A 24,923-nucleotide genomic window follows, 5' to 3' on the forward strand; every position below is an offset into this window, starting at 1 on the left:
AGAAAGGTAGGAAGGACAGATGGAAGGAAGGACAGAAGGAAGAAAGGTAAGAAGGAGAAATGGATAGAAGGACAGATGGAAGGAAGGAAGGAAGGAAGGGAGGGAGGAAGGACAGAATGAAGAAAGGGAGGAAGGATAGATGGAGGGAAGGACAGAAGGAAGAAAGGAAGGAAGGATAGATGGATGGAAGGACAGAAGGAAGAAAGGGAGGAAGGAAGGACAGAAGGAAGAAAGGGAGGAAGGACAGATGGAAGGAAGGACATAAGGAAAAAAGGGAGGAAGGACAGGTGGAAGGAAGGAAGGAACGAAGAAAAGAAAATAGTAAAGATAAGAAGGACAGATGGAAGCAAGAAAAAGAACACAGGAGGGAAAGTGGGCCGGAGTGCACCCCTCGGCGGGCCGGTTCTGGCCCACGGGCCGCATGTTTGACACCCCTGCCTTAAACAGTAGCCTATAAACACTACAGTGGTTAGCTAAACTGACTTAATAGGTAGTGTCATATGGATGCCAAGGCAGCAGTCTAACCAGTATCACTGTTTAACTGGTTTAACTAGGCTTCACAAGAGGGGAAGGAGAGGAGGGAGAGGAAGGAGAGGAGAGAGGAAGGGGAGGAGAGAGGAAGGAGAGGAGAGAGAGAGGAAGAGGAGGAGAGAGGATAGAGAGGAAGGAGAGGAGAGAGAGAGAGGAAGGAGAGGAAGGAGAGGAGAGAGAGGAAGAGGAGGAGAGAGGAAGGAGAGGAGAGAGAGGAAGGAGAGGAGAGAGAGGGAGGAGAGGAGAGAGAGGAAGGAGAGGAGAGAGAGGAAGAGGAGGAGAGAGGAAGGAGAGGAGAGAGAGGAAGGAGAAGAGAGAGGAAGGAGAGGAGAGAGAGGGAGGAGAGGAGAGAGAGAGGAAGGAGAGGAGAGAGAGGAAGAGGAGGAGAGAGAGAGGAAAGAGAGGAGAGAGAGGAAGGAGAGGAGAGAGAGAGAGGAAGGAGAGGAGAGAGAGGAAGAGAAGGAGAGGAGAGAGAGGAAGGAGAGGAGAGAGAGGAAGAGGGGGAGAGAGAGGAAGGAGAGGAGAGAGGAAGAGGAGAGAGAGGAAGGAGAGGAGAGAGAGGAAGGAGAGGAGAGAGGAAGGAGAGGAGAGAGAGAGAGAGGAAGGAGAGGAGAGAGAGAGAGAGGAAGAGGAGGAGAGAGGATAGAGAGGAAGGATTGAGAGAGAGAGGAAGAGGAGGAGAGAGGATAAAGAGGAAGGAGAGGAGAGAGAGAGAGGAAGGAGAGGAAGAGGAGGAGAGAGAGGAGAGAGGAAGGAGAGGAGAGAGGAAGGAGAGGAGAGAGGAAGGAAAGGAGAGAGGAAGGAGAGGGGAGAGGAAGGAGAGGAGAGAGAGGAAGAGGAGGAGAGAGAGAGGAAAGAGAGGAGAGAGAGGAAGAGGAGGAGAGAGAGAGGAAGGAGAGGAGAGAGAGAGGAAGGAGAGGAGAGAGAGAGGAAGGAGAGGAGAGAGAGAGAGGAAGGAGAGGAGAGAGAGGAAGGAGAGGAGAGAGAGGAAGGAGAGGAGAGAGAGAGAGGAAGAGAAGGAGAGAGAGAGAGGAAGGAGAGGAGAGAGAGGAAGGAGAGGAGAGAGAGGAAGAGGAGGAGAGAGGATAGAGAGGAAGGATTGAGAGAGAGAGGAAGAGGAGGATAGAGGATAGAGAGGAAGGAGAGGAGAGAGAGAGAGGAAGAGGAGGAGAGAGGATAGAGAGGAAGGATTGAGAGAGAGAGAGGAAGAGGAGGAGAGAGGATAGAGAGGAAGGAGAGGAGAGAGAGAGAGGAAGGAGAGGAGAGAGAGAGAGGAAGGAGAGGAAGAGGAGGAGAGAGAGGAGAGAGGAAGGAGAGGAGAGAGAGGAGAGGGAGGAGAGAGGAAGGAGAGGAGAGAGGAAGGAGAGAGAGAGAGAGAGGAAGAGGAGGAGAGAGAGGAAGGAGAGGAAGAGGAGGAGAGAGGAAGGAGAGGAGAGAGAGGAAGGAGAGGATACTTAATTGTATCCTGATAATACAGTTCCTTTACTTTTAACAGTATGTTTTACAATGTTGTTTTGCTGCCTTCCTCCCCACAGATCTAACTTAACAGGTTTACAGGTCAACGAGGACACAGTGAATGTAAGTAGCTGCCTAAACTGGTGTAAGTGTAAATGTCTTCTTTTTTTTTTATGGCTGTCTTTAGCATCAGAAAGAATTCATTAGCATCACCAACAAAGCTCTGCTGCCAAAAGACAAACTACATTAACACACATCAACATGAAAATAAGTGCCAGCAGGATGTGGGCTTACAGAGTCTAACCTCATCGGGAACAAAGGAATCTAAATGAGCTGCACTCAAGATATAAAAGCAGTCGTCACAGTTACTGAGAGGGAGCACGAAATAAGTACAATTAGGAATGATTTTGAAGTGCTTTTGTTGAGACATGAGAAGAAATTCTACAGCTATATTTTAATCTAGCTGATTTAAATGTAATAAATGTATAAATCTAAAAATATTTCATTATGTGACACATTAATGTATAATTCCAGCAGGGGGCGTTGGTTTTTACTTCTTTATTACAGGTAAAAGTGTAGTATTTATAAGCAGTAGATAAACAGTAGTTGTGAGTAGATATATATAATATGAAGCATGCATACATATATACAATTAATGTTTGATTTCACGGTATAACACAGCTGTAATCATATTTAATTATATATATGATTGATTGATCGGCTGATTGATTGATGAGAGTTATAATTGTTGTTGTTGACAAGTATATTACATAATACTTCAATATAAACTTTTTCTTAATCTTTAATCAATCAATCCATTAATCAAACTTTATTTAAAGAGCACCTTTAATACAGGTTAATGTAGTTCAAAGTTGATTGACAAGCTGATAATGAGACAGAACAAGTGACAACATAAAGAAAAGGAATAAAAACCAAAGAATAAATTAAAAGACTAAAATTGAGACCAATGAGAAAATAAGTATGATAAACAAATCAATATCCCTGAGTGACTGCTTTGACCTGATCTATTAAAATCAGAAAGAAAAGAGAAAGGGTTTATTAAAAGTTAGAGTAAAAACTAGCTTAAATTCAATTAAAACTACTTTACTATGTGTTAAACCTTAAATTAGTTGTTTAAACATGACTTATAAACAGTGAATTAGGACAGTGGTTTAGGGGTAAAGAGCTCTGAGTTCAGGTTTGCAGAGTTTTGCTGATGCAACTGCGCTGACGTCATCCCCGGCGTGACGCAGATCAGCACCAGAGGTGATTAGACAGTGACCGGGCGCGCGACTCAGCTGCTGCTGCCGCTGCCGCTGCTGCTGCACGCGCTGACTTACCACATACACACACACACACATACACACACAAACACACTCACACAGAACACAACGCATCCTGCTCGCGCTCAGGACAGGACGGTCTGCTCCTCGGTGAAGGTTTACCGGAGAGAAAAACCGCAGAAAAGGTAACAACCGGAAAACTAAAGGAAAAGTTTTACTCAGTTAACTTTTAAGAGAAGGATACATGTTTTATCTTTTTTAGTGACCGAAGCACGCGACACTGTTCAGTTTATAACAGTTTGTTGTGCTCGAGCGTGTTGGTATGTGTGTGTGTGTATGTGTGTACGTGTGTTACGGATCATGTGGGGACCTTATGTCATTGTGGGGACTCCTTTTTGGGGGGCTCGGTCCCTATAATGTAACATAAACAAGTTTACAGTTAATTCTTTAAAGTTTAAGGTTAGAAAAAAAAGGTTAAATGTGTGTGTAGTGGTTGTTGTTAAGCTTAACAGGGAATTAATGCAACGTCCCCTTAAGTGTACATTGTGGGGACTCATTTTTATTGTCAATACTTTAAAGTTTAAGGTTAGAAAAGGGTTTAGGATTGGGGGTCACGTGCAGTGGATGTTGTTAAATTTAACAGAGAATGAATGCAAGTCAATGCCACGTTCCCTTAAGTGATAGTGAAGTGTGTGTGTGTTTGTTTTTATGAAGGGTTTGGGTTACTGTACCCAAATTTTATAGATGTTGTGGGGATGTTATAATAACACAGGTACATTATGGGGACTCCTTTTTGGGGGCTCGGTCCTTACAATGTATGTATACATGTTTACAGGTAATACTTTAAGGTTTAAGGTTAGAAATGAAGGGGAATACATGTGTAGTGGTTATTAAGCTTAACATGGAATTAATGCAATGTCCCCTTAAGTTTACATAGTGGGGACTCCTTTTGGGGCTTGGTCCCTACAATGTATGTATACATGTTTACAGTTAATACTTTAAAGTTTAAGGTTAGAAATAAAGGGGAATACATGTATAGTGGTGGTTGTTAAGCTTAACAGAGAATGAATGCAACTCCCCTTGCATGATAGTGATAGTGGAGTGTGTGTGTGTGTGTGTGTGTGTGTGTGTGTGTGTGTGTGTGTGTGTGTGTGTGTGTGAGTGTTTATGGGGGGCGTGGGTTTGGGTTACTCTACCCAAATTTTATGGACCTTCCTTGACTCACTACATGCTATATTTAGGATGTACAGGACTTACTGTACTGAGTTTTATCATCTGACCTGGACATACTGGTAGCAAAGATAAAGTGACAATACAAACTGTGTTCATATCATTTAAGATAAGGTTGTGTTTTATATTTTTATATCTAGTACACATCACAAAATTCAACAACAAATTAATCCAACTAACAAGCATTGTCTGTGTAGCGAACGCTGGCTTATTCCTCTATGCCACAAAGCTTCATTGTGTTCCAAAAACACATCAATGAGTGCACTGGGTGATATGTTTACCATCTTTCATTACTACTATCATAGCCACTGTTATTTATTTAGATTTTATCTGCTGCTGAAAGTACTCCCATAGAGTTAGTCTTTTTTAGAAAGTGAAAGAAGATGAGTTAGTAGGAACCAGCTGAAACAATTATTGAATTAGTTGATTGATAGATAATACATTGTTTTAATAATGGATTAATTGTTTAAAATAGTTTTGGAAAGAGTGCATTCTTGACTTTCTTTTTGTCGATGGAGAAAAAACATCACAATCACATTATATATTGGTCCAGTGTCAAATAATTTCAATTAAATGTGGATAAAGAGTATTTTTGTAAGGTAGTTTTTGAATTTTTTTAAATAAATATGGGTCAAACACTCAACAAAAATGTGTATTAGCTGCACAAAAATGTTGAATTATTTCAATGTTTGTATATTGTGGGTCACATTAGGATAAGCTCATCAAATTTCTGGCTAAATTGACATTTTTAGGGTGTTTTTTTCCTTCTTTTAAATGTAAAACTGGGTCAAATTAGACTCTGAACAATATGTAAGGGTTAAGGAAATTGTAATCAGCATTTTTCACTGTAGAAACAGACGTTACCAAGTAGGAAACAAGTTTTGGGGGATAAGTGGGATTTGTCTTCAGTATTTGCTCACACTGATGAAGTACAGTATTTGTGATTGACAGTACTTACTTTCTGTCTAAACAGCATCCAGACGACAAACAGTGGAAGAGAAGCCGGATTTGTGGGGAATCCAGCCTGACCGGTTCATCCAGACAGGAGGGGACGTTTCTGACAAGCCTGGCGGGTCTTCTTGTCCAGGAAACTTCTGCTGCATTCTTCATCGAGGAAGGGAGGGGGGTGAGGAGCTGTGGCTGATCTGCAGCCATGCATCGCTTAAGGACTACAGTTTCGAGGCTTCGGCCTTTAACGGCTGCACAGACAGCACAGAACCTCTCACAGCCCAGGACATTGGGGGTCGAAGGGGGCTTAAGGACGTTTCAGCCCGCAAGGCGCCAGAGCACATCTGTGGTGGCTGAGCCCTTTCTTAATGGCACCAGCTCAAACTATGTAGAGGAGATGTACTATGCATGGTTGGAGAATCCCAGGAATGTGCACAAGGTACAGATCATCTTCAAATTGCCTTCAGGCCGTCATGCTAATTCACCTAATTAAAGCAGGCTCAGAGCTCCCGCACAATGAATCTTATGTTAATTAATGTGATGTCCTTTCCCAACCCTTTTGTGTCCCTTTACCCTAAGTGCCCCTCAATGTCTTTCTGAGAGCCAGAAAACATAAAAGAAATAGTTCTCAACGGTAGCAGATACTTGTTCAAAATGGAGCAGGGTGAAGGTTGCACAAATAGACACTATTGATACTTTTGTGTGGATTTCGTGTGCGCTTGTTTGAATAGGAGCGCACCTCAGCAGCAGAGAGAAGTAGAGCAAAAAGTGAATGACATATAGCACAGTGAACAGAGGTGGTGCTCATAGCGTTGGGAAGTTCAGTTTCAAAGCTGAAAGTCTCTCCAGACACAGAGCCCCTGCTGCTCGGGATCATCCATACCTGCTCCTGTGTGTTTGTAGCTGTATATTTATCAGCGAGGGGCTCAGTGACGGCTGATAAAGATGCAGACTAATTGCTTTAGAAGAAGGAGAAGGAAAACATTTCATGTATTTTCAGAGTCTCTCTCTATGACCTCCTGCAGCTGATAAATAATACTTATTAATTAAGTCTTACTTAATTACTTACTTAACTTTTTTAAAGTTTTAACCCATGCTGCCCAGTAATTGTTTGGGCCACACTCATTTCTCATAACTTGCAAGAGCTAGCGTTTTGTAATCTTTAACTTTGTGGCCTAAATTCACCTCCAAACAGTAATTCTACTTTAAGTAAGGGCTCTATTTATAAATAGTGAAAGTCCCTAATTAAGCGGTCAGAATAGTGGTTATAAGTTATATACCGCCCTGCTGAGTGGACATCCTCGATTGTTTGCAAACAGGAGACTTATCAATAGGAGTCATTAGGAGTAACAGTAGCAGTAAACTAATCATAAGTTGCAGTCCTATATAAATTACTTGCTCCATTTCAACCCACTACAACAGTAAAATCAGCAAATTTGCATTATTATATGTCTCAGCAATCTTAAAGAGGTGTTAAAAAAGGTTTTAAAGGTCACTGAATGTGTTCTTAAAAATGTGCTGACACCCTGAGGATACCTATCTATTATAGCACTGCTTATTATAGCTTTAACACAGTGCGAACATATATTATTAAGATGTCGTAGCACAAATTTACTACAGTACTTTAGTTGTGTTTACAGCCAAAGTTTGACTCAATACGAGCCACTTTCTCCAACTCAAAAATGACCCAATTCTTTTTTTTATTTTTTTATTTCTTTTGACAGTCAGAACAACACTGAATAGGTCTTTTGAATTCAATCTCGTGATTAAAAAAAACAGCATTTACAAACAAATCACTAGAAAGCCTGATTAAAAGCCAGGTTGCCAAACTTGTCTCGAACTTTAAACTTTGCTTTCGGTAAAGGGCCAAGTGGAACAACGTCAGATTTACTATCAGTAAGCTGATAAACGTCATTAAGTGGATTAACCCGGAAACGTTTGGACACAGGCTTTCACATTTTAGAGCTGTCATAAAAATGTTTAAAAGAAATATTTTTCTTGTAGAAGATCAAAGGTTAGGATGTTGGTAATGATCCAACGCCCGTTTAAAGACTTTATAGTGTTTGTAAGGTTTTTGTCCAGTAGTGTCTTTCGTTATCACAAACCTCCTGCAGTCATTGTTTGCTGCTAACGAGTTGTGTTATAAGTGGCGTTAACAGTGGTGTGGTCAAAGCCTCCTCTGTGTGTTATGTCACATCCCTACCTTCCCTGTAAGCTGATATCCAACTACAGAGGCGGATGTGAGGAGGCTTCGTTTAAGCTGTGACAACACTGATTCAAAAGCTTCTCACCGCTGTAAGCCAATTACTCTTCTCTGCCGTTAGAAACTTAGATGCAAGGTCAAACACGCAGTTATGAGTGTTTGTAGTGACGTGACTGACCTAAGACTGAAATATCTCAACAACTATTGGATGGATTATCATTACATTATTTTTTACAGACATTAATGAACCCCTTAGAATTAATTATATTGACTTTGGTGATGCCATGATTTTTCCTCAAGGGCCACGCTGAGGTTGACATTTTTGTTTTTGAGTGAAATATCTTGACAATTATTAGATGGATTGATATTAAACACATTGAGAGGATAGATTGTAATGACTTTGGTGATCCTCTGATTTTTCAATAGCAGGTCAAAGTTTTCAATTATTGTTTGAAATAGCTTAAAGTCTGTGTAAAGTAAGAATAAATATGTGTTCTGAGTTTGACATACCACAGAAAAGTGTGTTGTTAACCACCCTGCCAAATTTGAATGATTAAAAAAATCGCCAAATATATGAAATTAGGCTTCAAAGTATATGAAATTAGGCTTCACTACCAAGTGTCACCTGTCAATCAAAGTCACCACCTCTACCAGAAACATGGACGCTACGTCTGAGAGCTTTCTGCTAGCTCACCTGCTAGCTCGGTGGCTAACTCGGCAGCTAACTCGGCTAACTGGCTAACTGTAGACTGCAGTAGAAGTAGTGTGTTTTCAGACCCGCCGACTAAATCCTGAACACAGAAATCTTGAAACACAGTTTGTGAAGTCTAGCTCCACAATTCAAATCTAAATGGTTGAAATGCTTTTTACACCTTTTTTAGAAATACATTTATGACCTATTTAATGTGTTTAGGAGAAAATGTCTGAAAATCACAACAAAAGTCATCTTAAGGCACTTTACACATAGAGCAGCAAGACATTCATGGTAACAGATAATTGCCGATGATGAATCCCAATGCTACCATGAGGTCTACATTTTTGTTTTTGTTTTATTAGATGGATTAAATACAATTAGATGGATTGTTATAAAACTTGTTACTACCCTTCAACTTCCCCAAAAGATAAATTCTAATTTTTTTTTTTTTTTCTAACTTTTCATGTTGCCCCCATCATCAGGTCAAAATTTAAGTTTATGACCAAATTCCCTGCAGAAATAATGACCTCCCCATCGGACTCAGAGGTAGTTTGTGTTCAGTGCTAATTAGCAAATGCTAGCATGCTAACACACCAGACTAAGATGGTGAACATGGTAAATAATATGCCATCTTCAGGGTTTCCCACATTAGGAATTTGCATGTGACAACTCTGTAAAGGTTGTATGATAACTGAATTGGTAGTATGATGGTTTAAAATAGTCTGCATGGGCAAAATGATATTATATGCATTGTATTTGGCTTTTATTACATTGAACGATGGACTTTGGCTGACATGAGGCACCCATGTTTGCTCAGTTTTTGAGGCACGTGCGTATTTTCTGTTTTATGTCATTGTCAGATATATTAGAGCTCTCATGTCAAAAAAAGTCAGTTAGGTGTAATTATGACATGAAGGTTGATATAATGACTATTTACAAACTGGAAACTCTTAATTGTAATACCTTTGAGAAGACACAAACAGCATTACACATTCATGGGATTTACCATTTGACTCGGTGTGACCCAGTTTCTCTGCTGGAGCTGAACTACTAAAGCATGATAGTATTTGTTTAAACATGTTGAGTAAGTTGTCTCTTCCCTTTCTCTTCTCCCTTTCAGTCGTGGGATATATTTTTCCGCAATGCTAACGCCGGGGCTCCACCTGGTGCAGCTTACCAGAGCCCTCCACCTCTTAGTGGGACCACTCAGGGACTGGCCAGTGTCCAGGCACTGGTTGGATCTCAGCCCAATGTGGAGAAGCTGGTGGAGGATCATCTTGCAGTCCAGACACTGATACGAGCATACCAGGTAAACTACAAACACTAGGGCTGTGTTCGAAACCGCATACTACATACTCTATACTTCTATACTACATACTTCTATAATACCCACTAAACGACCAGATAGTAAGAAGACCGTTTACACTGTAGTAAACTACACGATAACCCACAATGCATTTGGTTCCTACCCGAGCTGAAATCATCAGGCTGAAGCTGATTTCATTTTAGCTCTAACTCTGTAAATAAACCACTTTATCCACATTTCTAACCTTTTTAGGAAGAAAGTAAAGTAGCCCTTTAGATCCACAATGTGACGCTAATTTGTCCGAATAACACCTGTTTTTTTGTTCCTGAGAATTCGGAGCCACTTAAGTCACTCAGTAACGCACAAAATAAAACACCTGTTACCTTTTATTATTAAGAAAACCATAACAATAGAATTGGTGCTTTTATTTTGAAAACAGGAAGCGAACATACCCCTGCTGTAGCTAACAAAACCACCAAGTTTGCGATCTGTGACGTTTGTATTTTGGGTTTTTTTCAGAAGTTGCGTTGCATCTTGGGTAATGTGAGTGTGAGTAGTAGTGTTGCATCTTGGGTAATGTGAGTGTGAGTAGTCAGCTCTTGATGCATACTCTGCATTTCTGGAGAATCTAGTAAACCATCCAGGAACTTCTCACATACTCTAAATCACAAACTACGCAGTTGAAACACACTACATACTTCAAATGACGTCAGAGTACGAGTAGTAGGAAAGTATGCGGTTTCGAACAGACCCCTTGTGTCTCACAGAAAATGCTTGTTGTGTCATTATTTTAGGGTTAACTTGTATATTTGTGCGGTTCCACACCATCTATACTATTTTCTGACTGTGACATTTTTCAGAGGGACTGTAATGCAACCACCCACTCCCTGACATTTATGTTCAGGCCTCTGCTATCAGCACAAGATAATTGAACCGCTAAATGATAAGGAAGGACAAACAACAACCTGAGAATAGTCTGACTTTGCAGTTTACTGTTGGGAAAAGATTATTCAAGCTTTTTTAGCCTGCACTGGTTGGTCGGGTCAAACTTTACTGAGATAAATATCACAAATATAGTGATTCATGGAAGCATTAGATGACATATATGGAATAAAGTCCAGTGATGAAATTTGATCTTAAGCAATGATTTAGATAGAAGAGTTTTATATGAGTTTTATATGAGTTTGTTCATAGGAAATAGTAACTGGAAACGTGATCTTGGTCTGCTCTGTAACTTCACAATGTACAGTCAAGCCCGAAATTATTCATACCCCTGGCAAATTTTGACTTAAAGTTACTTTTATTCAACCAGCAAGTTGTTTTTTGACCGGAAGTGACACAGGCGTCTCCAAGAAGATAAAAAGACGATGTACAAAAGGCATCATTGTGGTAAAAAAAATATTTCAGTCAGCTTTTATTTACATTTGAACAAAAAGTGGCATGTCCAAAAGGGGTATGAATAATTTTGGGCTTGACTGTAGCTATATAACTATAGTTGTAATTATAGCAACAGACAGATTATTTTCCTATTTAAATATTCCTGTGAAGTACAATTTCTTATTATACTACAAATACTGTGCTTATTATACTTGTAGACATACATAGTAAATTTTGCAGTGTTAAATCAACACTTAAAGAGTTAAATAGTGTTAAATTTAACTCGTTAAGTGTTGATTTAACTCTTTAAGTGTTGATTTAACACTGCAAAATTTACTGTGTACTTTCCACCATTGCTCAGGTTGCCTACAGCTCTCATCAGTTTGTTTACTTAACTTATTGTTTTTTGGACATTGGACTTAAATACAAAACACTAACGGTCCAACAGTGGTTCCTTTTTGGCAGCTTTTGCACAACCTTTGACCTACATGTGTGTCCAGGTTTCGGCTCACATGTGTAGACATATGTTAGGAAATCTTACAGGAAGTGCTCAGCAGTTTCCAATCAACAGACAGACATGAATCTGCTAAAAAAAGAAAAAAAGAAGGTTGACAAAGACTGATGACTGATCTGTTAAAGCAGTCACACAGACACTGAGTTGTATTGCCCTGTGCGTAGGTACGAGGGCATCACATAGCGAAGTTGGACCCACTGGACATCAGCTGTGTAGACTTTGACGATGCACCGTGCACCGTTGGTTTCCAGAACGTTGGTGAGAAATACGATCCTGCTACGTGTCTACTAACGATTTCCTCTCTGTTCCTTTTTTTTTTCGTTTCCTTCCCTCTACGGATCCCTTCCATACTTCCTCCCATCCTTACTTACTCTTTGGTTTGTCCCATTGGTTTTATTTTTTTCTTTCTATTTTATTACTCCCTTGTTGTCTCCCTACGTTTTATTTCCTCTGTCCCTGTGATACACCCAAAAACTCCCACATCATTATCTTGAGTGCCCCCCCCCCCCTCCGCCCCTTCCACCATCGGCCTCCCATCCCTTGCCCCCTGTCCCCATCCCCCCCAAATATACTGTAGGTCCGCGGTCACCACGTGGCTCAGCTGGACCCTCTGGGCATCACGGATGTCGACCTGAAGCCCACACCTACTGATATCATCACTACCCAAACTGAACTGGGTGAGAAGAGTAGGATAGCAGATAGAGAGAGAAATTAGGAGTTATGAGAAAGAATTTCCCTTTAACATCCCATATCTGCTTATTAGGGCTGCACAATTAGTTGAAATAAGATCACAATCATGTCAATATGTGATAGTGTCTGCAGGTATAGTGGGGGGAAAGACATCAGGGTAAATTAGAGGTACAACAATAATGGATTAGTCGATCAAGAGGAAATGAATCAGCAGGTATTGTGATAATTTGTAAGTTTTGAGTCATTTTATAAGAAGAAAAAGAAGAAAAAAGGCCCAAATTGTCTGATTCTTTGGTTACAGATCTTCCAATCTGTAGCTTATCTTTGTTTTATATCTTAAACTGAATCTCTCTAGGTCAAACAAAACAAGACATTTGAAGACGTCACTTTGGGCTTTGAGAAACTGGGATAGATGTTTTTTTTTTTAGGGCTGTCAAACGATTAATTTTTTTAATCGAGATTAATCGCAGAATTTCCATAGTTAATCACGATTAATCGCGTTTTGAATTGCATGTTTAAAATCCTGTTATTTTTCATTTGAAGGCAGTTTTAAGCCCATAATGTAAAGCATTTCTTACCAGAGTGTCTTAACTGGGAATCAATCACGGCTCTGCTGCGACTCCCACACTCCAAAATGGTCCTTTGGTGGAGCTGAGGCTGGCTTGGCTGCACCTGGGTGTTTAGCGTGGAGGTGCTAACTCAAACTCGACGCACTCCATTTGACACAGGTTGCATTTTACTTTTGACTTGTCAACTGAACCATCTTGAAGTTTTTTAAAGTTAAACAAGCCGTTCAAAAGTCCAGTAGCTCTCTTACTTTCCATCAGCGCGGTAGGTTTACTGCAGGAGGCCACTTCAAAGCATAGCGCTACAGCTAGAGGAGCCGTCTACGGGGGAGTAGAAGGGACAAAAAGGCTTGCAAAATTAAAATGCGATTTAAAAAAATTTACGCGTTATGGATTGCATTAATCTAATCGCGATTAACGCGTTAACGCTGACAGCCAAAGTACCATTTTGGAGTGTGGGAGTCGCAGCAGAGCCGTGATTGATTCCCAGTTAAGACACTCTGGTAAGAAATGCTTTACATTATGGGCTTAAAACTGCCTTCAAATGTAAAATAACAGGATTTTAAACATGCAATTAAAAACGCGATTAATTGTGATTAACTATGGAAATTCTGCGATTAATCTCGACTAAAAAAATTAATCGTTTGACAGCCCTAGTATAAAGTCAAGAGGTTGTCATATGTAGCACGACGAGCATTCCTTCAAATGCTCTTCATAATAATAATGAATGAACGTGTCACCCGGTGCAGCTGTGTGGCTCATTGACGTGATTTTAATAGTTTTCAATAGAGTTCTACAGCACAGAGGATTAAGATGTATCAGGCTTTAAATACACACATAATACTTGTAAGTAGATCAGTTCATTGTTGGTTGTTGATCCTGTTACGACTCCTCCTGTTCTCCTCCCGGGTAAAAGTGACCCCATCTCTCTTTTGACTGTTCCTTCCTTCCTTCCTTCCTTCCTTCCTTCCTTCCTCCCGCTTTCTTTAATTTTTCCTTCATTCTTCCCCTCCTTCTATACTTCTTTCCTTCCTTCCTTCCTCCCTCCCTCCTTACTCCTTTCCTTCCTTCCTTCCTTCCTTTCTTCCTTCCTCCCTTACTCCCTACCTTCCTCCCTCCTTTCCTTTTTCCCTCCCTCCTCACTCCTTTCCTTCCCTCCTTCCTTCCGTCCTTCCTTCCTTCCTCCTTTCCTTTCTCCCTCCCTCCTTACTCCTTTCCTTCCTTCCTTCCTTCCTCCCTCCCTCCCTCCTTACTCCTTTCCTTCCTCCCTCCCTCCTTACTCCTTTCCTTCCTTCCTCCCTCCCTCCTTACTCCTTTCCTTCCTCCCTCCCTCCTTACTCCTTTCCTTCCTTCCTCCCTCCCTCCTTACTCCTTTCCTTCCTTCCTCCCTTCCTTCTCTCCTTCCTTCCTTCCTTCCTCCCTCCCTCCTTACTCCTTTCCTTCCTTCCTTGACCTGAGGACAACAGGAGGGTTAAATAAAAGAAAGGCTCTTTAAAGGCTCTGCTGATTTGACCTTTCCTATTCTCTCCCCTGAGGAGCCACTTTGGGTCGTTCTTAACAAATGATTAACACGCAGACATAGAGATAATAATTATAGTGGAAGAACGGTTTGTTAATGATTTACCAACATGTGTAATTTCATATTTTATGGCTTACTTACTAGAAAGCTCTCTGAGGCTTTAGACATCTAGATGAATCAATAAGACACAGCAAGTTATCAGCCAAAATCTAAATTATTAATAAAATACTCATTATAGAGAGAGAGAAAGGAAAAGAGGAAGGAAGAAGGAAGGAAAGGAGGGAGGGAGAAAGGAAGGAAAGGAGGAAGGAAGAAGGAAGGAAAGGAGGGAGGGAGGGAGGGAGGGAGGGAGGAAGGAAAGGAGGGAGGGAGGAAGGAAGGGAGGAAAAGGAAAGGACAGGAAAAGAAGGAAGGTAGTAGGGAGGGAAGGAAGGAATGAAGGGAGGAAAGGAAAGATGGAAGGAAGGAAGGAAGGAAGGAAGAAAGAAAGGATGGAGGAAAGAAGGAAGGGAGGAAGGTAGGGGGATGAAAGAAAGAAAGGAAGGAAGGAAGCTAGGAAGGAATGAAGGAAGGATGGAAGGATCTAAGGAAGGAAGGAATGATGGAAGGAAGGAAGGAAGGAATGATGGAAGGGAGGAGGAAGGAAGGAAGGATGGAAGGGAGGAAAAAGGAAAAGAGGGAGGGAGGAAAGGAAAGAAGGAAGGGAGGGAGTAAAGTAAAGAGGGAAGGTAGGAGGAAGGAAGGAAGGGAGGAAAGTAAAGAGGGAAGGTAGGAGGGAGGGAAGGAAGGAAGGGAGGAAAGTAAAGAGGGAAGGTAGGGAGGAAAGAAGGAACAGTCAAAACACACGGTCGTCAATTTGACCCGGGAGGACGACAGGAAGATTAATGATAAAAACAACTGAATGCTTTATTTGATAAAGAGAGAAGTGATATATTCTTGGTTATTAATATCACACATACTAGTTTCTAAGCTGATTTTTTATCATTTCTATCAAAGTATAAACCTACCACAAGCTTTAATTCTACCAATCTAGTTCAATTCAAGGCCCATACAACCAATCATGTTCCTAACAGGGTGTTAAAGAGTCTGTTAATATGAATGGGCAGCACATCAGTGGAGAAGGAGCAGAGGGTTGGGGGTCTTGTCGTACCTTTAACAGTCAGATTACACAGATTACTACTTTATAATGAGAGCTCTGGTGGCACAGAAACACCCCCACAAACATACACTAGTTAAGAATTGCAGAGCTTCTCACATATTCTTTTAGGCCGCTTATAAAAAAACCCTAAACCCTAAACCCTAAACGGATGGCAGTGACCCACAGTTTGACCCCCGTGACACTCAGCTCCGCGGGGACAAAGCAGAACTCGGTGAAACTACAACAATGCCGCTATTAACTGTGGAAGCATCCTATTACAGCTCATAACAATCACCTGCTTTTGAAGTCAGAGGCCCGTCCTTTTCATTTGGCACAATGACAGTTTGCTACGGGCGTGCATAACAAACCACAGCAAGCACACATGCACACACACACACACACACACACACACACACACACGCGCACACACTCACACACACACACTTTCCAATTCATTACACCTCTTTGCACAATTGTGACAAAACTGACACGTCCATGTTTAGGCGTCAGAGGAGAGGAACGAGGGGAACTGAGTGAACTAGCCTATATGCTGCTGATGTTTCTTAATGACTATAATAATAATTATTTAAAAAATAAAAAACTGACATATCAGTCCAGGGTTATTATAGTTAACGAAAAAAACAAAGACTAATACTAAAACTAGCAATGAAAAAAATAATTTAATTAACTGAAATTAAAATAAAAACTACAATTAACCTTTGTGTCGTCCTCCCGGGTCAAATTGACCCCGTCTGTTTTGACTGTTCCTTCTTTCTTTCTTTCTTTCCTTCCTTCCTTCCTTCCTTCCTTCCTTCCTTCTTTCCGTCCTTCCTCCCTTCCTCTCCTTTCCTCCCTTCCTTTCATCCCGTCCTGCCTCCCTTCCTTCCTTCCTTCCTTCTTTCCATCCTTCCTTCTTCCTCCCTTCCATCCTTCCTTCCTTCTTCCTCCCTTCCATCCTTCCTTTCCTTCCTCCCTCTCATCCTTCCTTGACTCGCGGACAACAGGAGGGTTAAAACCATTTTATACCTTAATAGGGGCAACATATCTGGGAGGAGATACAACTCATAAAAACCCAAAATATACAAAATATTTTTTTTAGCTTTAAAGAGTTTTGGGGTTGGTGTCGTCTCCCAGCCAGCATGTCCATATTGGTCCCATATGGGTACTGAGTGGGCATGGGGCTTGAACTGGGCAGATTTTGCAGGTCCCACATGGTTTTAGTAACAAGGTCTGACTGTATGAGCCTCATAAGGGATGTAAGTGGGCATAAACAGGGAAAATTGTATGGGCCCCATATTGTTTCAGAAACACAGGTCCCACATGTGAAGCCCACATATGTTCTGGCTAAATGGGCCCAATTTAAAGTCCATTCTGATCCCAATTAGATCCCATTTGTAGAGCTGGACGATATGGACAAAATCAAATATCACAATATTTTAGACCAAATACCTCGATATCGATATTACAACGATAATGTAGAGATGACTGTCAATGCCTTCACAACATATTTACACTATGAAATCTTGGATAAATAATCATCAGTAATGTGGATATAATGGAAAAGTGGGTAAAAAGTAAAATAACAGAACAGCTAGAAGAGTCTGGTAAGTTCAGAAAATTACATATTTTACTGTAATGCAGCTTTAAAACCAGGACAAGACAACTTACAATATCCAAAATCTAAGATGATATCTAGTCTCATATTACGATATCGATATAATTTCAATATATTGCCCAGTCCTACCCATTTGGGCAAACATAAAAGGCCTACATGAGTCCCAAACCACCTGAAACCAAGGTTATTATAGTTATGAAATTTTCTTTAGTTTTTAGTTTTATTTAGTTTTTCAGTTTGCTTTTTTATTTCAGTTTAGTTTTAGTGAGTTCAACAAGTGATTTAGTAGTTTTAGTCTTAGTTTTAGTTTTTCAGGTATTAAGAGAAAGCCTTGACTTTCAAATTTGTGGGATTTTTCCCTTTTTAGTTTTATCCCACAAATGTTCCCATCAGTCCTCATCACTATACATTTACTCTTATCTATCAATAGGTCATACTCCAAGTATATTCAGCTTAGTTATAGTTAGTTTTACATTGTTCATTGTAGTTTGTTTTTTTTAATTGTAGTTTTTATTTTAATTTCAGTTAACTAAATTATTTTTTCATTGCTAGTTTTAGTTTTCGTTAACTATAATAACCCTGGACTGAAACCCAATCAGCACCTACTTGAAGCCCAGGTGTGGTCGCCATGGAAACTGTGGACAAATCCACTTGGGACCCATATTTGCAGCCCATATTTAACCCTTATGGGGCCCACATATTGCCAATTTCAGACACTTAACATTGCTGATCATCAATTTAACCCTTAAAAACAGGCAGGAGTGGAAAATGAGATGATGTGAAAAATAAAATCCTAGTCATCTCATGTGCACATAGTAAAGTAAAACATTTAAATAAATACATTTTAAAAATATTTTGTATATTTTTGGGATTTTTAATGAGTTGTATATCCTCCAAGATACGTTTAGTTTAGTTTAGTTTAGTTTATTTGGATCCCCATTAGCTGTTACCTAGGCAACAGCTACTCTTCCTGGGGTCCATGTTAAAATAAATACAACCGTATTGCCGTACGTTGCCCCTATTAAGCTATAAAATGGTTTCAATGGTAAAAAACAACTGAATGCTTTATTTTCCTGGTTATTAATATCACACATACTAGTTTCTAAGCTGATTTTGATCATTTCTATCAAAGTATAAACCTACTACAAGCTTTAATTCTACCAATCTAGTTCAATTAAAGGCCCATACAACCAATCATGTTCCTAACAGAGAGTTAAAGAGTCTGTATCTGCTGGTGCACGCTGCCTGTTTAAGGGTTAACTTAAAAATGATGCACATCTGCTTGAGGAAAACATCCAGGCTGACACTGTGTATTGATTGATAAGCGACCTGCAGGGTGATACTCTACTGTCAGGCTCCTGCTAACCTTTGCTCAGCAGCCGCTCAAACAGTGAGGACTTATCTAGGCTTATCTGAGCCTTCTTCATTATAATGTCACTGTGATTAGATAGTAGAGAGACACTACTTGATTACTGCGGTGTGTGCTCTTTTTACTTTGAACCATCAAAGAAAAACAAGTTCTGTGTTTTTATATGCAGGGCGGGTTCACAAAAGAGGAGGGGTGGGGGGGTAGGGGGGTTGGGAGGGAGGGGGGGGGTGGAAAGTCTAAAGAACCCTTATGTAAGAGAGCTGACTCTGGCATATTGGATTGAAACCCCTCCACCTCTCCACCCCTCCACCTCTGTCCAGAGCACAGCGCCCTGCACTAATTTGCTGACAGAAATTGTACAAACACTGACATGCATGCTGTTCCATTGTCTTATCTCTGTTTGGTGCGACCAGGATGTCACATGACGTCACTTTAGATAAACACAAGCAGCCCTTTAATGTCGACCGCCCCCTCCTCTGAATCCCAAACCCACCGGTTCAGTCCTGTTTGATTGTTTGTTTGCTTTTCAGTCAGAAGCCGGTTCACTTTGTCTCATTGGTGTTTACATGGACACAAAATATTACAATTTAATGCATTTATGCCACAAAAGACGATATTCTGACTAATCAGCAAAAACCAGTGAGGTGAAAAACACTAGTGAGCTGCTGCCTGATATTTATAAGTGATTTTGATATGACCGATATTAATAGTTACATACAGGTCCATGAAATCTTAACAGTTTTTACCCAAGTGCCATTAAGCCGTACATGCTGTTCATATTATATACTCTCACAGTATGTCTAAGATCAATATGATCAATATCAAATATCAAAACAAGTCAAATTTGATATATAATATTCCAATTTATTGCCCTTATGCCAAAAAAAGACAATATTTCGAAGGAAGGAAGGAAGGAAGGAAGCAAGGAAGGAAAGGAAGAGAGGGAGGAAAGGAAAGGAAAGAAAGAAGGAAGGGAGGAAGGAAGGAAGGAAGGAAGGACGGAAGGAAGGTCCCATACGGAGTGTTTTTGGAGTGTGTCTGCAGCATTTTAGGACTGAAACTAATCTTCCAGATCAGAACAGCTGCACCGGATCACAGCTTCCTAGAAATCTTGACCTTCCTCCCTCCCTCTTTTATCTCTAACGGTTATATATGTCAATCTCTTTTTTCCTCCTTCTGTTCGGCCCTATTTTCCCTTCTTTTCTACTCATCCTCACATTGACCTCCTTCCTCCCTCCCTCCTTACTCCTTTCTTTCCTTCCTTCCTTTCTTCCTCCTTTCCTTCCTTCCTTCCTTCCTCTTTTCCTCCTTACTCCTTTCCTTCCTTCCTTCCTTTCTTCTTTACGTCCTTCCTTCCTCCCTTCCTTCTTTCCTTTCTTCCTTCTGTCCTTCCTTCCTTCCATCCTTCCTCTTTACCTCCCCCCCTCCCTCCTTACTCCTTTCCTTCCTTCCTTCTTTCTTTCCTTCCTTCCTTCCTTCCTTACTCCCTTCCTTCCTCCCTCCCTCTTTTATCTGTTATATGTCAATCTCTTTTTCTCCTTCTGTTCTTTCCTCCTTCTGTTCGGCCCTAATTTCCCTTCTTTTCTACTCATCCTCACATTGACCTCCTTCCTCCCTCCCTCCCTCCTTACTCCTTTCCTTCCTTCCTTCCTTTCTTCCTCTTTTCCTTCCTTCCTTCCTTCCTTCCTTCCTTCCTTCCTTCCTTCCTTCCTTCCTCCCTCCCTCCCTCCCTTCGTCCTTCCTTTCTTCCTCTTTTCCTCCTTCCCTCCTTACTGCTTTCCTTCCTTCCTTCCTTTCTTCTTTACACCCTTCCTCCCTTCCTTCCTTTCTTCCTCTTTTCCTCCTTCCCTCCTTACTCCTTTCCTTCCTTCCTCCCTTTCTTCCTTCCTTCTTTCCTCCCTCCCTTCCTTCCTTACTCCCTTCCTTCCTCCCTCCCTCTTTTATCTGTTATATGTCAATCTCTTTTTCTCCTTCTGTTCTTTCCTCCCTTCTTTTCTACTCATCCTCACATTGACCTGCTTTTCATGTCTGTGCTTGTTTTCTGAGTTATGTTTTTTTTTCTTTCTTTCTTTCTTTCTCTCCCCCTCTCTCATGTTAATGTGGTTTCAACAGGTTTATACGGGCTGGCTGAATCAGACCTCGACAAAGTGTTCAGGCTTCCCACCACCACGTTTATCGGCGGGAACGAGAGCGCTCTGCCTCTCAGGGAGATCATACGACGCCTCGAGGTAAAAAAAACTCTCTAAAATAAAATAGGTCAGTGTGTAAAAAACAGGAACAGGAACTTCCCTTTAAAGCAGCAAAATCTAAGTCCAGCTGTTCTTCATGGATACTGACACAGAGAGCTTACTCCTTTCCTTCCTTCCTTCCTTCCTTCCTTCCTTCCTTCCTTCCTTCCTTCCTTCCTTCCTTCCTTCCTTCCTTCCTTCCTTCCTAAGATCTAAGTGCAGCTGTTTTTCATGGATACTGACATGAGTTATAAGGGAGATCATTTCTTATAAAGCAACATTTATCTCCTTCCTTCCTTCCTTTCTTCCTTCTTTCCTTCCTTCCTTCCTTCCTTCCATCCTTCCTCTTTTCCTCCTCCTTTCCTCCTTTCCTTCCTCCCTTACTTCCTTCCTCTTTTCCTCCCTCCATCCTTACTCCTTTCCTTCCTTCCCTCCTTCCTTCCTTCCCTCCTTCCTCCCTTCCTCCCTTGCTTCCTCTTTTCCTCCTTCCCTCCTTACTCCTTTCCTTCCTTCCTTCTTTTCTTCCTTCCTTCCTGTCTTCTTTTCTTCCATCCTTCCTTCCTTCCTCCTTTCCTTCCTTCCTTCCTTCCATCCTTCCTCTTTTCCTCCTCCTTTCCTTCCTCCCTTATTTCTTTCCTCTTCCCCTCCCTCCCTCCCTCCCTCCTTACTCCCTTCCTTCCTTCTTCCTTTCTTTCCTCCCTTCCTTCCTTCCTACATTAATATATTTAATTATTTATATTTTCTCTTTATTTTTATTTCATATAGTAACGTTAATCTTATCTTGAATTATTAAAAATAGGTGTTTGTAAAAGCTTTATTTCTACAGCAGCATGTTCATTGAGGTTAATAAAGTTCAAAGTGCTTCACGGTTGATTGACAAGCTGATAATAAACCAGAACAAGTGACAACATGAAGAAAAGGAATAAAAACGATGAGGGAACGAGTTAAAAGGAAAAAACTGAGTCCTTGCTCCCTTTCTTCTTTCCTTCCAGCTTTCCTTCCTTCTTTCCTTCCATGTGTCCTTGCTCCCTTTCTTCTTTCCTTCCAGCTTTCCTTCCTGTATTCTTTCTTCTCTTTCCTTCCTTCCTTCCTTCCTTCTTGTCTTCTCTTCTCTTCTCTTCCTTCCATCTGTCCTTGCTCGCTTTCTTCCTTCCTTCCTTCCTTCCTTCCTTCCTTCCATCCTTCCTTCCTTCCTTCCTTCCTTCCATCCTTCCTTCCTTCCTTCCCTCCTTCCATCTGTCTTCCCTTCCTTCCTTGCTTCTTTCCTTCCTTCCTTCCTTCTTGTCTTCTCTTCTCTTCCTTCCATCTGTCCTTGCTCCCTTTCTTCTCCTTCCTTCCTTCCTTCCTTCCTTCCTTCCTTCCTTCCTTCTTGTCTTCTCTTCATTCCATCTCTCCTTGCTCCCTCCCTTCCTTCCTTGCTCCCTTTCTTCCTTCCTTCCTTTCTTCTTTCCTTCCAGCTTTCCTTCCTGTATTCTTTCTTCTCCTTCCTTCCTTCCTTCCTTCCATCCTTCCTTCCTTCCTTCCCTCCTTCCATCTGTCTTCCCTTCCTTCCTTGCTTCTTTCCTTCCTTCCTTCCTTCTTGTCTTCTCTTCTCTTCCTTCCATCTGTCCTTGCTCCCTTTCTTCTCCTTCCTTCCTTCCTTCCTTCCTTCCTTCCTTCCTTCCTTCCTTCCTTCCTTCCTTCCTTCCTTCCTTCTTGTCTTCTCTTCATTCCATCTCTCCTTGCTCCCTTCCTTCCTTGCTCCCTTTCTTCCTTCCTTCCTTCCTTCCAGCTTTCCTTCCTGTATTCTCTTTCTTCTCCTTCTTTTCCTTCCTTCCTTCCTTCCTTCCTTCCTTTGGTCTGTATGTGGCCCTTGTATGAAAATGAATTTGACACCTCTGATCGTACACCTCTACAGACTTTAATCTTCTGGTGTTTCTCCTGCAGGCGTCGTACTGTCAGCACATCGGAGTGGAGTTCATGTTCATTAACGACGTGGAGCAGTGCCAGTGGATCCGACAGAAGTTCGAGACGCCTGGAGTCATGCAGTTCAGTCTGGAGGAGAAGAAGACTCTGCTGGCCAGAATGATCCGATCCACCAGGTCTGTCTGAGCTTTCCTCACACATTCCTTTAAACACACCTTCTGTAATTACCTGGAAATAAAAAAAAGCACCTGAGGGAGAATCTGTGAGAGGAGAGGAGAGGAGAGGAGAGGAGAGAGAGAGAGAGAGAGAGAAAGAGGAAGAAAGAAAGAAAGAAAGAAAGAAAGAGAGGGAGAGAGAGGGGGGGGACAGAGAGAGAGAGAGAGACACACAGAGAGAGAGAGAGACAGAGAGAGAGAGAGAGAGAGAGAGAGACAGAGAGAGAGACAGAGAGAGAGAGAGAGAGAGAGAGAGAGAGAGAGAGAGAGAGAGAGAGAGAGAGAGAGAGGAGGGGAATAAATAGCATCTACCTGGAAGTATAGTCTCTTCAGGTATTTGCAAATAAGAGACTATGTAAGAACAAATCTGCGAAATTTTGAGTCTAATCAACTCCCATGTTGATTAGAGCACGTTGAATATACAGTCAAGCCCGAAATTATTCATACCCCTGGCAAATTTTGACTTAAAGTTACTTTTATTCAACCAGCAAGTTGTTTTTTGACCGGAAGTGACACAGGCGTCTCCAAGAAGATAAAAAGACGATGTACAAAAGGCATCATTGTGGTAAAAAAAATATTTCAGTCAGCTTTTATTTACATTTGAACAAAAAGTGGCATGTCCAAAAGGGGTATGAATAATTTCGGGCTTGACTGTAGTTATACATTTCCAGTATACACACATCTGTGTGCATAGAATACAGGTCATAGTGCACTTGTTGTTTTTAACATAATAGATGAACCGATATAAAATGTGAAATGCAAAATACAAAGAAAGAAAAATAGTTAAGAAGAAAACTAAATAAATAAAAAAAAAAGAAAGAAAAAATAAAAATAATAAAAATAAAATAAAATAAATAAATTAAATTAAATAAGAAAATAAATAAAATTCTAATCAATCTAATCAAATAAATAAATTTAAATAAAAAATAAATAAATAAAATAAAATAAATAAATAAATAATAAATGCAAAATACAAAGAAAAATAGTTAAGAAGAAAAATAAATACATTAAAAAATAAATAAATAAATAAATAAAAAATAAATAAATTAAATTAAATAAGAAAATAAATAAAAATCTAATCAATCTAATCAAATAAATAAATTTAAATAAAAAATAAATAAATAAAATTAAATAAATAAATAAATAAAAATCTAATCAAATAAATAGGAATAAGGATACACAAATAGCCCTACCCCGTCTTACTCTTCCGTCTGTTTACTACTTTGTTGATGTGAAGGAGAAACATCAAAATTTCTGATGGGAGGTTTGAGATTTTTTTTATTTATTTTAGTTTTTATTCTTAGTTATTTTTCTTTCTTTGTATTTTTGCATTTCACATTTTCTATCTGTCCTCTCATCTATTATGTTCTAAAAAATAAAAAAGTGCACTATGACCAGATGTGTGTGTATACTGTATAAGAAAACACTTGAGGGTGAGTGTTAGATGATCTGAGGCCTCAATGTGAAGCAACAGCGCCACCGTGTGTTCACAGGTTTGAAGAGTTTCTGCAGAGGAAGTGGTCGTCGGAGAAGCGTTTCGGTCTGGAGGGATGCGAGTCGCTGATCCCGGCGCTCAAAACCATCATCGATAAATCCAGCCAGAGCGGAGTGGAGAGCGTGATCATGGGAATGCCTCACAGGTACGATACCAGGCTGGATTCACACCTGCATTCATGAGAGGGAGGGAGATTATAGCAAAAATAAAAATCATGATTAATTGAACTTTTATTTCCACCCTTGATGAACAATTTCTTTAGTTTAGTGTTTTACTCTGCTGCTATCACACATGAGGATCTTTAGGGAGTGAAAATAATGATGTTCCTTCCTTCCTTCCTTCCTTCCTTCCTTCTTTCCTTTCCTTAATCCCTTCCTCTTTTACTTTCTCCCTCCCTCCTTCCTCCCTTCCTTTCCTTCCTCCCTTCCTTCTTTCCTTTCCTCCCTTCCCTCCGTCCCTCCCTCCCTCCTTTCCTTCCTTCTTCCTTCCTCTCTTCCTTCTTTCCTTTCCTCCCTTCCTTCTTCTCTTTCTTTCCTTCTTCCTCCCTTCCTTCATTCTTCTCTTTCTTTCCTCCCCTTACCTTACTCCCTTCATTCTTTCCTTTCCTTTCCTTCCTTCCTTCCCTCCCTCCTTCTCTGTTTC

At 40.7% G+C, this 24,923-nt stretch overlaps 1 protein-coding gene across 2 annotated transcripts in view; it reads left to right on the forward strand.

Moving 5' to 3' along the window:
- Positions 1-3,407: 3,407 nt before the first annotated feature.
- The window catches only part of ogdhb (oxoglutarate dehydrogenase b), a 34,327-nt gene continuing 12,811 nt past the window's right edge, over positions 3,408-24,923 (forward strand). Inside the window, exons 1-7 of one of the 2 annotated variants that reach the window (XM_053339816.1) lie at positions 3,408-3,454; positions 5,473-5,886; positions 9,465-9,653; positions 11,706-11,799; positions 20,551-20,666; positions 22,593-22,747; positions 24,280-24,426. In XM_053339816.1, the coding sequence (XP_053195791.1) occupies positions 5,653-5,886; positions 9,465-9,653; positions 11,706-11,799; positions 20,551-20,666; positions 22,593-22,747; positions 24,280-24,426 (935 nt within the window). In that variant the 5' untranslated portion in view covers positions 3,408-3,454; positions 5,473-5,652. Of the gene's footprint in view, positions 3,455-5,472; positions 5,887-9,464; positions 9,654-11,705; positions 11,800-12,118; positions 12,219-20,550; positions 20,667-22,592; positions 22,748-24,279; positions 24,427-24,923 lie in introns of both variants that reach the window. The other variant, XM_053339817.1, reaches the window with a different exon arrangement.

This window comes from Scomber japonicus, chromosome 19 (assembly GCF_027409825.1).
Source record: "Scomber japonicus isolate fScoJap1 chromosome 19, fScoJap1.pri, whole genome shotgun sequence".
NCBI lineage: Eukaryota > Metazoa > Chordata > Actinopteri > Scombriformes > Scombridae > Scomber > Scomber japonicus.